At 57.1% G+C, this 14,789-nt stretch overlaps 3 protein-coding genes across 12 annotated transcripts in view; 1 reads left to right on the top strand and 2 right to left on the bottom strand.

Annotated features, from left to right (window-relative positions):
* FUBP1 (far upstream element binding protein 1) overlaps nucleotides 1-3,700 on the bottom strand; it is a 23,226-nt gene extending 19,526 nt beyond the window's left edge. For 3 of the 7 annotated variants that reach the window (XM_056814880.1, XM_056814883.1, XM_056814885.1), the window contains exons 1-2: nucleotides 3,565-3,700; nucleotides 3,191-3,358 (exon numbers count right to left, since the gene is read on the bottom strand). In XM_056814880.1, the coding sequence (XP_056670858.1) occupies nucleotides 3,191-3,301 (111 nt within the window). In that variant the 5' untranslated portion in view covers nucleotides 3,302-3,358; nucleotides 3,565-3,700. Of the gene's footprint in view, nucleotides 1-3,190 lie in introns of all 7 variants that reach the window. The other 4 variants (XM_056814879.1, XM_056814881.1, XM_056814884.1 and 1 more) reach the window with 2 other exon arrangements.
* The window catches only part of DNAJB4 (DnaJ heat shock protein family (Hsp40) member B4), a 21,169-nt gene continuing 9,936 nt past the window's right edge, over nucleotides 3,557-14,789 (top strand). The window contains exon 1 of one of the 4 annotated variants that reach the window (XM_007505591.3): nucleotides 3,557-3,665. The gene's annotated coding sequence lies outside the window, so the exon portion shown is untranslated. Of the gene's footprint in view, nucleotides 3,715-3,861; nucleotides 4,105-10,775; nucleotides 10,940-14,789 lie in introns of those variants that run through there. The other 3 variants (XM_007505592.3, XM_007505590.3, XM_056814892.1) reach the window with 3 other exon arrangements.
* Nucleotides 13,581-14,789, bottom strand: part of LOC130457603 (translation initiation factor IF-2-like) — a 1,677-nt gene continuing 468 nt past the window's right edge. Inside the window, exons 2-3 of the mRNA XM_056820187.1 lie at nucleotides 14,542-14,768; nucleotides 13,581-14,074 (exon numbers count right to left, since the gene is read on the bottom strand). Of these exons, the coding sequence (XP_056676165.1) occupies nucleotides 13,581-14,074; nucleotides 14,542-14,768 (721 nt within the window). The remainder of the gene's footprint in view (nucleotides 14,075-14,541; nucleotides 14,769-14,789) is intronic.

Genomic DNA, 14,789 nt, shown 5'->3' with positions numbered 1-14,789 from the left:
TCAGTTGGGTCAGTCATGTCGGACTCATGACTCCTTTTGGAGTTTTCTTGGCAAAGATACTGGAAAGTTTGCCACTTTCTTCTTCAGCTCATTTGACAGATGAGGAAACTGAGGCAGTGAAGTGACTTACTCAGGGACACACAGCTAAGAAGTACTGGGGATTGGATTTGAACCTGGGCCTTGACTTCCAAGGCCTGGTGGTCTAATACACTCTTTTACTCAGCTGCCCCCCCCCATAAGTAGAGGCTTAAATGTTTAATGATTTTGTTGGGTAGACACAATTTCAAATTGCTTTAGAAAATTGGACCAATTCACAGTCCCACCTTCGTCTAGCCCTGAAATGTAAGCATTTCCACCTTTTGTCACATTTGTTGGATAGTGAAGTTGCTTTGCTGGGTATTTTCATTGGCAATAATTTGGAGCAGCCTCTTGTATGGTTATATAGGACTTTTGGGGGGGAGAATTATCCGCACTCATTAATCACGTATTCTTTGGGGATTGGCTCTACACATGTGCTAGTTTTCTAGAGATTTCATTGTCGAAACGGGCCAGAGGTATCTGATGAAGAATTTCCCCCATCTAAGTTCCGAAGCCTTTGGAATAAAGGAAGTCAGGCTTTTATAAAGGACTGTCTGCACTAGGAGTTCTCCAAGGCACACCATTGCGCCTGGCTTTCGCTTTTTTTAATTGCAGAACTTTTCATACTCAAGTCATCTATCTGCTTTGAGTATGTGGCACAGCGTATAATAATGTTTGTTGAACTCGTAGCTTCCTAACGGATTAACTTAATAAAAAGCGTAAATATTTTCTGTCCTTATTCATGTAAGTGAAATATTCCCACAAGGCTAAGGGCCAAGCATCGTTTTTTGTGGAAATGCTTTGAGTTACTATTTCCTCCATGTTATTCCAGTCTCTGAAGTGTTGAAAGTCCCTTTAAAAGAAAAAACTGAGGATGACGAATTCACCTTACAAAAACCCAACAAACTTCTTTAATTTTTCATAGCACATTATGGCAGGACAATAGCGCCCCAATGGGTTAACTCTACCCCCTGTACTTCCAGAATTGTGCTTGTGGGCTAGGGTGGGCCTCAGTTTCCTCAAGTCTAATATATGAAGATGATGAACTCTTGAGTAGCTGAGGCCCATTTCGGCTCTAAATCTAGGACCCTCACTCCAAACAGGCCCAGAAATGCCAGAGTGAGCAGACTGCAAAAGAACTTCCAATTTATGCTCCCAAGTTTTCTGCATTTTGCAGTTCTCACCTGAGAAGCCCCCAGCCAACACAAGGGACTTTGACTGAAGGCTTCTCAACAAAAGCATCTATGCTTTTGCCTAGGTCCCCATTATTGTGGTGCATCCTAAAAGAAACTACCAGGGCACGGGCTTCCTCAAACCTTTCTAAGAGGCACGTATTCACTTGGCACTCGGGGCATATGGGATCGCTATGGTCCACTCTTGCATCCATACTCTGTCCTTTGGCATGTGTTTCAGGGATGGCATATGAAGCTGTGATCCCAGAAGGGTCTCCATTTAAGAATCCCTCCCAAAGAGGACCAAGATGGATGTCCCAGTGCATTTTTAAATCCATAAGGCAAAGAAAATGTAGGATGACAATGTTTATTTCCAAGACCAGTTCTGGGTGGGTGGGGACATTAAGTGATGTTCCTGGGCTTTCTGATGCTGCACCCCCCCCCCCCCCATCCTTTGTGTGTCCGGCTCCCTGATGCTTTACAAACACAACCGAGCCCTCCACGCCAGACTCAGTCCAGACTGGATGAATGTTAGGATCACTATGCTGATCCCCAGCAGCCAATGTTGGAGCTCTCAACGTTGGTGCCAAACCCCGCTTGGGAAGTCTGGGGCCAAGAGTGAAGACATGGAAGGGGATTTTAGGAGGCCCTCAGCTGACTGCCATGGCCTCAAGGCTCCAGGAGATGGAGGATCTTTGCCACCAAGGATGGGGCTCTTCCGAGCCTCACTAGAATCTCATGGGCTGTGGCAGCCACCCCCTCCAGACCCGCAGCTGGGATCTCCACTCTTGCAAAGCGGGACCCTCCCTCAGTCAAGGCCTTTGCAATGTGCCGGGGTCTGCAGAGACGTCTCCACCTGCACGAAGGGCTCAGTGACAAGGACTGAGTCAAGGTGAACCGACAATTCATCTTGGCCTCTGCCAGAGAGGTCGGAGGCAGTGAGAGCCGGCACCTCCCGTGCTACGGGAACTTCTGGAGTGCAGAGCAAGCCCCTTGGGGTGGGGGAGAGGGGCCGCCGAGGTGCGGCCCAAGGGCTTTCCCCAAAGAGGGTCTTGAGCCAGGGAGGCGGCAAACAGACCAGCAGGGCTGCAGGCTGGTGCATGGAAAAGGAAAGCAGGGTGCAGGGGCTCCCCACACCCCCCGCAGAGATGGGCCCGGCCTCCGGAAAGCTGCGCCAGGCAGCCGTTGCCCAGACTGGCTCCAGTCACAACGGCGCATCCCGATGAGCCTAGCCTCGGGGACTGGATTTGGAAGCTGCCCCCAAGCTGTGGAGGAGTTAGGGCAACAGAAGGGCGCCCCAGCCCTCAGCTGTCAGGAGCCTCCTCCGGGAGGGGCTTTATTTCACTGCCGCCACCTACCGCTGCCCCCCGCCGCGGTCTCGGCATCCCGCGGGGCTGCTGAGCCCCTAACGGACAGGGCCGCGGCTCCGGCGTTAAAGGGCAAAAGGGGACGCCCACAGAGCCGACCGCGCCCCCCCTCCCCCCCCCCCCCCCGCCGGGGCGGATTTCGCTTTCTCCCCAGGTCCGCGGGGCCCTAACAGGGCCGGCTGTGCTCGGGGGCGCCCCCCCATGGGCAGCCCCCTCCGTCGGCCCGCCCCTCCGTTGGCCCGGAGCCTCGCCCCCTCCCTAGTGCACCCCCCCCACGTGCCCCCAGCCGTGCTCCGCGCAGGGCCCAGGCGGTTTGAAGGCGGGAGACAGGGGGGCGGGCCCAGGATGCTGGGCCCCGGCAGGCTGGGCCGCGAGCCCAAGCGGGCGGGCACGTGTGAGGCGGCCGGCGGGTGCAGGGCGCGGGAAAGGCCCCGGGCTCGGCCCCAGGCCCGGGCCCACTTCACTCGGCCTTGGCCCCCTCAGCAGGCCCAGGCCCGGGCCCGACCTGCCGCGCGCTCGGCTCCTCCCCGCGCCCCGAGCCCTCCCGGCCTCCCTCCCGCCGCCGCCGCCTACCTGCCGCGCTCGCTGCAGCGCGTCCTTAAAGGCGTCATTGACGCCGCCGCCGCCGCCGCCGCCCGAGCCCGAGCCCGAGGCCGGAGGAGGGACCGTTGAGTAGTCTGCCATGGCCCAGCTGCGGTGGCCGCTACCGCGCGTCCCGGAGCTCCCTCTCCCAGCGCGCTGCTAAGAAAGAAAGAAAATGGCGGCCGGCGGGACCGGATCACATTCTTGCGCGACCATCGTGCCGTGCAGGGGGCGGGGACACCGGCAGGGAGATCTCGCGAGGCTGGGAGAAGGGGGCGGGGCAGCCCAGGAGGAACCAGGGATGGGGGAGGGGCGGAATGCTGGCGAGGGGGAGGGGAGGCGCTACGCGGACGTTCTCGCGAGACCTGTAGGTGACGCCAGAGGGGGATGGCGTTCGGGTCCCGCCTCTGTCGCTTTTTGTGGCTGCTGGCGGCAGGGCGCCCGCCCCTTCCGGCAAGCAGGCTCGGTAAGGTTCAACGGGGCGGCCGCGCTCGGCCTCCACTGGTGAGAGGAAGGTGGGCAGCTGCTAGCCTGGGGACGGCGGCGCGGAGCTGGGGACAGCGGCGGAGCTCGGCGGCTCGGTCAGAGCTGGGCTGCGGGGAGCGGGGCGGCCATTCTTAGGGGCGGGGAGAAGGGCGGCGACGTAAGCGCGCCGGTGACGAAACAGTCCCGGAAGACGTCAAAGACGTAGTGGCGTCGGCGCGGTACGAGGGAGCTGGCGGCAGGGGTCGGGGGAGGGGTGGGGTGGGGAGGGTTCGCCTTCCTCGTTCGGCCGCGGGCTGACGCCCGGGAGACATGTCCCGCCGAACGCATCCCGGGCCGCTGCGGGCCACTTCCGAGAGCCGCCTGGCTCAAGGCGCCCAGCATGATGCTCGGGAGAGGGAAGCTGCAGTGATAGAGAAGGGGTGAGTCCAGACCTGGGGCTGGCAGCGCCCGACCCCGCCAATCGGGTCTTCTTAAGAGTGGTGGGGGAGCGGCCGGGGCCCGGGCTCGAGGGGAGGAGGGCCCCCCTCCCCAAGATGACAGTCCTGGGGAGAAGAGAGGAGGGGTCCCATGAGATGACGATCGGGGGAGAGGAGGGCAGAGGCCCCCCCGACTGGGGAGAGGGTGCTTTCCAGCTGACAGTCCTGGAAGGGGGTAGAGAACGAGGACCGGACAGCCTTCCTAAGAATCTTAGTAACAGGGTGGGGGGATGGAGACGATAAATCCCATGGAAAGGAGAATAAGGATAACCCCTCCCCCCACCTGACAGTCCTGGAGGGGGTGGAGGACAGGATAAGAAAGACCGGTCTCCTTCCACTGACAGTCCAGTTGAGGGGGTAGAAGATAAGGCTTCCCCCGCCCTTCCCCTTGCGAACCTGAAGGAGGGGGGGGTAGAAGAGAAGGAGCCATGTGACAAGGTTACCTGGGCCAGGGATGAAGATGGGTGGCCCCTGGCACTTCATGCCTGTGACCCTCTCCATGCAGTCTGGATTCCTCTCTGTGACTTAGAGACTTGCTCCCTCTCCTTCTTAGCCCCCTGCCCCCTCCCCCACTTCTCCGACTTCCTCTTCCTCTCCTCTCTGCTGCCTACGGACCTCCTCCTTCCTCCTAAAGGGCCTGCTCTCTCCAGGGATCCCTTGGTTGCCAGATCTTTTTCTCAGCTTCATCCTTGATGGCTCTGCCAGACCCCCTCCCACTTCTCTCTAGGTTTCAGTGAATTTCTCTCCAGGTTCTACTGCCTGCTCCTCTGCCCCTCTCTCCCCCAATCCCCCAGCTCTATTTGGGATGCCCTTTTCTTGTCCCTCTCCTTATTGGCTCAGGGCGACATTGACTCCCCACTAACCCAATTCATTGCAGATCTTTCGCCCTTTCCTGACTTCCTTTCTAGTGTCTCTGGCTTACTGGTCAGCATCTGAAGAGAGACTTTGCTTTGAAAACTCCCTGCTTCCTACCTTCCTTATCCCTGGAGGGGCTGCCATCCTTAGGCACACAAGCTTTCCTCTTCTCACTTCCAGTACCAACCCCACGTCAAGTTCCACCTACTCCTGTTGCCCCTGATGCAGGCCCTCATCGCCTCATGCCTAGACTGGTCGGTCTCCTCACCTCAAGAGGCCCTTGTAGGGCCCAGCCTCCCCTCAGCCTTCACAGTGCTCCCTCTGGGCTGCTTTTTCAGCCTTCCTAGACCATATTCTCCGGGCTCCAGTGAACCTGGTCTCCTGGCTGTTCCTTGCAGAGCATCTTCCCCCTGACTGGACCTTTTCACTCCCTGGCTCTCTCCTGCCAGGAATCTGCCTCCTGGAGTCTCTGAATTCCTTCAGGTGCTGCTTTAATGAGCTGCTGTTCCTGCCCCCTGCGTACCAGAGCCTGCTTCGGGCTGACCATTTCTAAATTGTCTGGTGTCTCTCTTGTTTGTGTGGGCCTAGAATGGGAGCTCCTCGAGAGCAGGCACTGTCTTTGTAACCCTTCGGAGAGCGCCTTGCTCACAGGAGGCACTTAATAAATGCTTCTTGAAGTGATTTGGTGACTTCTTCCTTTGGGGTTCTAGAAGTGACCCAAGTGGACGGGGGCTTCTGGTACAGTCGTTGCAAAGCCCTCATTGAAAGGGTTCCTCATTTTCAGTCAACCAGGAAAATGAGTAGTTTGTGAAAAGATCTCGCCAGAATAGGGGCTAGAAAACGTTCCCTGAGCTCAGCCAGGGTGGGGGGGCCTGACCCCTACTTAGTGCACGCACGCATGCAGACATACCAAGGCTCTTAGAGTGGACTAGAGCACGAGTGGGAAAGACACGCATGTAGACATGACACAGGCCTGTCACAACCCTCAGTTCAATCCTGTTGATAACTTGGCCCCTTCAGAGAGTCCTGTGGAGGGTCTCAGCAGTAATGATTGTTGCATTTATATACGGCCTCCTAAGGGCCTCCAGGCCCTGGGTTAAGCACTTCTCACAAACAGCCCTGGGAGGTCGATGCTCTTAGGAATCCCCTTTTACAGGAGAGGAAACTAAAGCAGACAGAGGTAAAGGGACTTGCGGACCCCCAGTCAGTATCTGAGGGCAGCTTTGAACTTGGGTCTTGCCTCGGCAGCCTGCCTCTATCTGCTGCTCCGCTTCCTGCCCTTGGCTTTCTATTGGACATGGTGGGATCAAGCACCTTCCTAGAGTTCACAGGCAGCTTTTCCCTCTCCTTTGGAGGGAAGGAGGCTTTACGATCCCTGAAGCTGCTGCTTTCCTCAGGGGGCCTTTCAGCAGCAGCTTTGTCATTTGCCACGGCCTTTATCCCAGACCTGCTAGCGGGACCTCACTGGTGGTCTCGGCGCTCCCATCTCAGGAAGGCTAGATCAGAAGATACCCACCGCCAGCCCTCAGGGACCCTTGGTGACAGCTCAGAGCGGTCCTCCCTCCGAGATAACCGACTGGGTAGCCCGGGAGCTCTCGCCGTCACACTCACTTCTGGCGCGCTCTGCCTCTTCACATCAGCCCTTTGGGCTCTGACAGGAGAGACAAGACAGCCCCAGGTCCCAACCTCTCCACAACTGGATCGATGAAGGGCCCGTCAGGGCCGCAGTCTGATTAGCTATTTTGTCTCTCGAGTAGGATCAACATGGGAACGTTGCTGTATCAATTGCAGCTATCCAGAGATGGAGGGATGGCCTTGTCGAGAATGGTGTAAAGGATTTTCTGGGTACGGTTTGGGGGTGGACTAGACCTCTCCTGAGATTCGGAGGGCCTAGGAGGATCAGGGAAGGCTTCCTAGTGGGAAAGTAAACACTGGGCAGTATTATTGGCGTTGAAGTGCCTTACAGGGGAATGGGCTAGGCTCAGAAATAGGAAAGTGAGGGCAGACTTGGTTCGAGCCTCAGCTCCATCTGTGGGTTGTGGAGACATGCGCAGAGAATGTGAACGTTCCGGATGCCTTTCAAGGTTGTCAGATGCATCCTTCTTTGGTGAGCAGTGGACGTCACGAACCACTAGTCTTTGGTGCTGGATCCAGCAGTGATGTGCCTACTTGGGATCGGAGAGGGCAGTATACTGGAAGCAGGAAGATCACGTGGGCAGTGACTGCAGACGTTGGAGGGAAATGCTCGAAGACTGGGGCAGTAGGGTGAGAAAAGGGGACGGGACAGGTATTGTCGAGATAAAGGACAAAGGAGTCATGATCAGGCGACCCAGGAAGATGGTTCTGTTGGCAAGAATACAGAACCGACGACGAGGAGATACTTTTCAGGGATAGCCGAACTCGGGTTTGAAGAGGTTGAATGGCTTGAGGTATGAGTAGGACATCTGTGGCTAGCAGTTGACTGGAAATATAGTTGGGGATCTTGGGACAAAAATTTGAGCTAAAGTCCTAGAGGAAAGAATTGCACCCCATGGGAATGGCTCAGATGGCAGAGGGGTACCGTTTAGGGGAAGAAAAGGGCTCTGAGAATAGGATCCTGCAGACTGGGGAGGGCAGGAGAAAGAAGAGGCATTGGCATGGTGGAGAAGTGGAAGGGAAGGTCAGATGTCCCTCAGGGACCCAGGATCATGAGAACTGGCGAAAGTATCCCTGTGGGACTTGGCTGTCGGGAAGTCAGGCAGGCCTTTGTCCCAACTGGTTTTAGTGGGGTAGGAGGCAAAGTTGTTAAGGCAGGGAGCACCGTACGTTGAGGAGCAGGCCACATGCCTTGTACGGTGTCAGCCTTTTGCAGGTAGCTTTGTTGTGCAGTGCATAGCGTGCTCAACTTGGGGAGAGGTCATTTACCTTGTGCCTGAGAAAATGGCCCCCATCCCTCCCCGAGAAACGCCAAGTAAAGCAGTCCCAAGGTTCGGGCCAAGGGGATAGAAAAGGAAGAGAAAGACCACCAACACGGTGGCGCTAGGTTGCACTGGGAGTTGGTTCAACTGTTCCGGACAACAGTTGGGAAGCAGGTTAAAGCTATGGTCGGTCTCTGTCCCAAAGAGGGGAAAAGCCCCGGTGTACGAAAATAGCCATTTTTTGTTATAGCAAATGACTGTGAGCTGGGGTGCTGCCGACCGACCACATTGGAGCCAGGAAATGTAGTTTTTGTTGCACTGTAAGAAATGATACAGGGATGGTTTTAGAGAAGGGAAGCTGGGAAGGCTCGGATGACCTGACTGATAGACAGTGAGTGACAGTAACACTCCCATTGAAAAGTTCATCCATAACCAATTCAGGAAGCAGCCCAATTGTGGAGACCCTCTGCCGAAGCCTGCTCCCTGCTCACGGGACACAGCGAGACGTCTTTGGACGCTGCCACTGTGAGGATGGCTTTCGCTGCACTATTTTCTTTTCGGGGGAGAGCAGGATTTAGAGGCGACTGCCTGGAACAGCACGAAGACGAGAAAGAGAGTCACGTCAAGGGGGCCAGCAAAGCATTTTTTAAAATGCACAGAAGAGAACAGGATGAAAACTGACAGGAACGACAGCATGCTGAAAGTTGTGCACGATTTGTTCCCTTTTTTCTGTTCTACTTTGTATGTGCAAATGCTTTTTTTCTTGGAATAAAAAGATGGTTACAAACATTGGCTTCCTGTGTAGGGGATGCCAGGATTTAGATGTTGTTCAGCTTCAGTTACATGTTTGGTAACCCGTGTTGATGTCGTATGTGTGTGTACAGGAAACAACAGTACCCTTTTCTGGCTAAGAATGGATTTTGGAAGTGCTGGTGTTTCCCGTCTTCGCTTAAAAGCATTATGTTGTAACGTGATTTTTGTTTCCCCAGACTAATACTAATTACCCTCGTGGGTATTTCCAAACTCGTTTATAAGCAGAACCCACAGAGCTCTTTCCTGATGCCTCGTGGTGATGTGGAGGGAACCCTGGGCGCACGGGAAGCTCTCTTCTGCTCCGAGTAGAAAGCTGAATCTGCCTTCCCAGGACCTCAGGTGGCCATTCAGTCTTTGGCTACAGCAACCCAGGAAATGAAGAAAACTGCCAAAGTGCCATTGGTGCTGGGTGAGCCTCTTCTCCTTTGGCTGTGCCCAAAGGGGGCCCGGAACGAGGGCTCTCAGGATCTGTTTGAAATTCTCTCTTCACTGACTTGGCCTTCCCATGTGAGAGAGCGATGAGTAAGGGAATGGGCTCTTAGAATACCCAACTTTCATCCATCTTGGCATTCATTTTAGGAATGAAACCAGAAGACAAGGAGGGAACTGCTCAATGGAAAGAAGGCTCGTTCCCCCTCTTGGGCAGGGTCTCAAAGAGCTTGGCTGAGTTAATTTTCTTATATGTCCAAAGGCACAGGAAAAATTGTGTGGGCCTTCCGGTCATCTTGTACAGGTGATGAGCATTTGGAAAAAAGACAACAATGAAAATAGCTGCAGCTTACAGACGTTTGTTGTTCAGAGAAGAAAGAGGTAGGAAATCGCATGAATTCAGCAAGACCCTTCACAGTCAATTCTTATTTTAATAAAATGTGCAAAGGTGCAGACAGAGGTGCGATTAGCTGAGGTCACGTATCCCCGTGGAGCTTGTGGTGGAGAACGTTCATCGAAACCCAATTTCTATCCAGCTGCTTTCTAGTTTTCCTAGCAGATTTTGTCTAGCCGCTGCCGGCCGGCTCAGGCAGGAGTTGATGCTGTCCTTCGGCTTATTGAACACTGCCCTGGTTTGTTCTGGTGCTTCTTGAGGTGTGGCAGCGATCATTGCTCCCCAGTTTTTAACAGGCATCAGATGGTTTGACGATCACTGCTTTGTGCGGCTATCATTTGAGATCTGCTATTGCCAGACCTCTTCTTCATTCCCCAGCGTTCATTGCCCTCGGGATTCTTGAACTCCAGCTGAATTTGGCTACCATTTTGTCTAGTTCTGAGGTGCTCTCATTCTCATTATATTGGCACAGCCCGACCGAGAACAATAAATATTTTATATTTAAGAACTCATTTTTGTAAAGAGTGTTTTCTAGTTAAGTCCGCGTAAGCCCAAATGTGTCTGGTAGATGGACTCCCAAATGTTTGACACATTTGTATATTAATTTGGAATGGAAATCCTATTGTATGTCTTCCGACTGGGCTTTGTCAGTGGAAAAAAAAGCTGGTCTTTTTTTATATCATACTACTTTGCCAACATTACTAATTATTTAGTCACATCTCTAGGTGAATCATATCTTTTCTAGGTCATCATTTCGTTTCCTATTTGATCAGGTGGCACATCAATGACTCAGTGGATTGAGTGTTGGACCTAGTCAGGAAGACCTGAGTTCAAGTTTTGCCTCAGATGCTTATACGCTGTAGACTCTAGAAAAGTCATGCAACCTCTGCTTTTTAGTTTCTTCATCTGTAAAATGCAAATGATAATAGCATCCACCTCCCAAGGGTTTGGGGAGGACACGTGAGATATCTGTAAAGCGCCGTGCAAACTTTAAAGCCATTATGAATACGAGCCAACGCCGTCATTTTTCTTAGTTTGCTGATGGTAGGTAGCATTGCTAGGGCTGCGTTAAGTAACACCGAAGACACGGATGCCCTTGCTCTACCCCCTGCTCTTACTGAAGAAACCTCGAGTGTTTGCTACAGAGAATTCACATCATTAACAAGTATAATGATTCCGGCTCTTCTTTTCCGCTTGCTCTCTGGTTGCTGTATCGAGTAGAGCTCCAGTTATGCCTGTGGCGGTCACGTGCGTGTCCTGTTTGGCCCAGAGTTCTTTCTGTGTCTTGACATTGCTTATTGTTGCTGTGACCGCCTCGTAGTCCTGCTGCACGTTGTCAAGGTTTTCCTCACCAGCCAGGAGAGTGAATTGCTCCACGTCATGGTTCAAGGTGAGCCTCCTGAACACGTGCCACTGGTGCTGAGTGATTAAAGGGCATCAAGTCGAGGAGGCCGCTAGACTGGCCACGGGTTGGTGGGCGGCTCTGAGAACACCAGAAGCATAGCGGGAAGTCCCAGGCCTTCGAAACCAAAGATGTGACCGTGGCCTCCTCAGTCTAGATAGCCTTCTCCGGGAAGGTGCCTGGCGCACCCCGAGTGGCCCGAAAGCTGTTCAGATCCCTGGGTGGTGATCGGCGGTCGGTCATAAGAAAGCGTCTGCGGGGACTTCTCTGCCCCACAGAGTTCTCGGCCATCGCTGCCTAGCGAGGGCGCTAAAGCGGGGAGACACGTTCACGAGGCGCGTCTGCCGTGATCCTGAGGGAGCCCCAGCTCCGGTGCAGACTCCCCTCGGAGCCGGCCGTGCGGCCCAGGAATGACGTCTCTAGACGGCAGAGCTCGCGCCGTGACAAGCGGTGCGGCTGGCCCAGGCTGGAGCCTCAGCTTTGGGACCTTGGGCAGCCTTCTTGCAATCATCTCGGTGCCAGTCGCCTTCTGTCTTCGGCCTAGGCTTATCTGCCTGGAGCAGCAGGCCTCCCGAGGAGGCCGCGACAGGGAGGAAGGGCCCACGAGCCAGTCCGAAGAGCAGGGTGCTGGATGGCTGCCCTTCCCTGCTTGCACAAACCACCAAGGAAATTCTGTCCGGAAAGTTTTGCTCTGACGAAGTCTTTTGTAGTTGCCCCCAAACACGACGTCAGGTTGCAGGCCAGCCCCTCGCCCTGAAATTGTGTACAGGAACTCGAACTCGCCCTCCCCTGAGTAGCCCCAAAGCTGCCGAGTCCCACGGCCTCTCCCTTGTGCTCCGTGACCAGGGCCAGTTTATTCTGAGTCTAAACACCCCCTCACTTTACTGTCCGCACAACCAATAGATGCCCCGTGGGCAAGCGCTGGCGCTGTGCAGAACACAGAAGGGAGGCAGTGCCTCTCCTCAGGGGCTCCAGCAACTAAAGGACCCCTGTGAGAAACAGGACAGGGGATATGGGGGCAGGACCGTCCTGGACTCCTGGCCACCCGCCCGGCACCAAAGCTTGGCAGCTTCACCCCTAGCTGGCTCAGGCCATCCTTAGCGCTCCCCGCTCCTGGCCACTCTGTGCAGTGCCTCTCGTTTGCCTCGGGATTAAGCTTTGTCTTTGGCTCTCTGGGGTCCGTCCGAACCGGCAGACCTTGGAAGAAGCTCGGGTCCTTCCGGGGATGCGGGGCGCAGTCTGTGCGGACAGCACGTGGGGGCATTTCCTGGCGTCTCTTCAGCGAAGGCCGGCCAGAGGCACGGTGACCATAACCGAATAGCAAATTAAATGCCAACGAGATGGCGGCTTTGACCCAGGCCAGGTCAGGGAGTGGGTGGCTGTGACACGGTCAGACCCGGGCGGAGTGGGAGAGGGGAGACTTGCCGTAATAGGGCTATGAGAGCAGCTCCTGGCTCCTGGGTGGCTTAGAGGGGCCTGCACTAGCGTAGGGGTGGCTGTGAGGAAGAGACAGAGGTGAGAAGTGGGAAAATGGAATCAGGGGGCTGGAAACAGCGGGTTCCAGGGCTGAGAGGAGGAAGCAGTGGCCTTGTTCGGTGGTCCCTTGTACCGTTGGCAGGACTGGGCACGTCAGGAAGAGGGCTGGAAATGTCCGAGGTGCGCTTCGTCTGAAGGGCCAGTAGAAGTGGAGGTCCAGACGGCTCTTCTACCCGGGGGTCGTGGAGTAGAGGCTGCCGTGGCCTGCTGTGGAAGCTGACGACATCAGCGAGGACGGAGGGGAGAGACGAGGGTGTAAGTGACTAGGAAGTGGGCGAGCCTGAGAGCAGGAAGCTAGAGAAGCAGCCAGGAGGTGTTGGTAGTGCCGGGGGCTTCTGACGAGTCTCCTCACGGCCCCAGCCCATCTGACAGGAGGAAACGGAGGCGAAGCAGCGTGAAGGGACTTGCCCAGGGGCACACGGCTAGTATGTTCTCGGGGCTGGATTGGAAAGCAGGAAGACGAGTCTTCCCCTGGCGTCATATTCGCTGTGGCACGTAGCAGATGCTTCTATGGGTGAGGACCTGAAACAAGCGGCGAAGGGGGTGCCTGAGCCTGCGTTTGGACGCTCCCTTCTGAGTGCGGGCCCAGCGCGCCCCTGTTGAGAAGGGGCTTGGCAATAGCCAAGGCCTTCGTGACGGGGGCTGCCTCGAGTTGGGAAGGTAGATGGCGGGGAGGCGCTCAGCAGCGAGGGACTGGGGGAGCCACTGACTTCAGCCTGGTCACCCCGGCCCAGGGTGGGGCCTTTTTCTGGCCCAACGGGGGCGTGGCTGCTGCTCCCTCCTGGACCTTGCAGTGATGCTGGTTGTGCCTTGACTCCCCCAAGGTAGAGCCCTCCTTGCAGGTCCCCTGGCGCCCCTCCTGGGTGAGCTCGCCATCACAGGGCAAGACGGGCGGGAGAGTGGCCAGCTCGCACCGAGACTCGGGCCGCGGGAGCTGGGCCTAGTGGAGTCCTGCCGGGTGCTGCGTGCCGTTTCCACGCCCTTCCCCAGGCCGAGGAAGGCTGGGGATGCTGGGCCCGCTCTGGGGGCGCCTGAGGGGCTGGACCGGTCCCGTGGCTCCAGGCCCCGCCGGCGCTCCTCCACTGGCTGCCTTCTAGAAAAGGGACTCGCTGAGAAGGTCCAGAAGAGGAAGAGCCCGGCAAAGCGCGGCCTGGCCGAGCCCCCCCCGCTGAGAAGGCGCACCAGGCTGCGGCTCGCGGCTGGCCCGCTCCTGCTCCCTGCCGCCCAGCCGGCCTTGCTCACCTCCAGCCCCGGCCTTGGCTTCCGGAGCCTGGGGAACGGCCGACCTCTCTTCCGGCCCTCCTGCCTCGGGTGGCCGGGCCGGGTCAAGGCTGCCTTTTGAGCGCAGAGCCCTGAAGGCGTCCTCAGCGGCCAAAGCCGACCCGCGCTCAGCGCCGTCGCCGGGCCCGACGTGGGGCTCTCCCCGTGCTGGCGGCGCTTCACGGAAGTCCCGCCTGGGACCCGCCTGCTTGTCTGCCACTTCATCCAAGCCTTCCACGTTCAGGGCCGGACGTGCCGGGCGGCTGAGCGCCCGTGGGGGTGCCCGGGCACGGCCGGAGCCCGGCAGGCCGCCGGACACGCGCACCACTGCGGACGGCGAGGGCAGCGAGGAGACGGCACTCCGGCCCAGAGGACGCTTTGCGCCAGGCTGTGTTCCAAGGAGAGGGAGCCGCCCGCTCGGGGCCTGGGGGGCAGCGGGGGAGGGCTTGGAACGGGGCGCCGGGCACTGTGGAGAAGGCGCGCTGCCCGGCTCTGCGCTTGATGCCGGCTTGCGGGGGGAGGGAGGACCCGGGTTCTGGGAGGCGACCCCCAGCTGGGCGAGCCTGCTCCCAGCGGCTCCGGGACTCCTCGGCCCAGGACAGGACCTTCTCTGCTCACTCGGTGGCCTCCTCATCTGCTCGGCTAAAGCCCTGCTTGAAGCAAACCTTCCTTTTCGCCTTGGAGTCCGGGAAGGGCTGGGCAATGGGGGGCAGTGACTTGCCCGGGGATTTGAACCCGGGACCTCCCTCCGAGCCGCCCAGCTCTTGAGCCGTGGCCAAGGCAGCTGGCCACACGGGCCGACACTTCTGGAGTGTCCAAGGGGCGCCCCCGGGATGGCCGCCGTTGCTCGTAGGCCCAGAGGGGCGATGACTGGCCCAGGGCCACCCGGCGAGGAGGGCGCTGAGGCGCGGCCCGCGAGTAGGCGAGGCTCTTCCGCAGCCCTCCGGACCTCCTGATCTGTCCTTCGGGCGGAAATGCAGGCGCCCCCTTGTCGGCTTGCTCCTTCCCTCGCTCCGGGCCCCTGAGCAGGCCTTGAAAGCCC

Source organism: Monodelphis domestica, chromosome 2 (genome assembly GCF_027887165.1).
Source record: "Monodelphis domestica isolate mMonDom1 chromosome 2, mMonDom1.pri, whole genome shotgun sequence".
Taxonomy (NCBI): domain Eukaryota; kingdom Metazoa; phylum Chordata; class Mammalia; order Didelphimorphia; family Didelphidae; genus Monodelphis; species Monodelphis domestica.
This window is presented reverse-complemented; position numbering and strand designations above follow the sequence as displayed.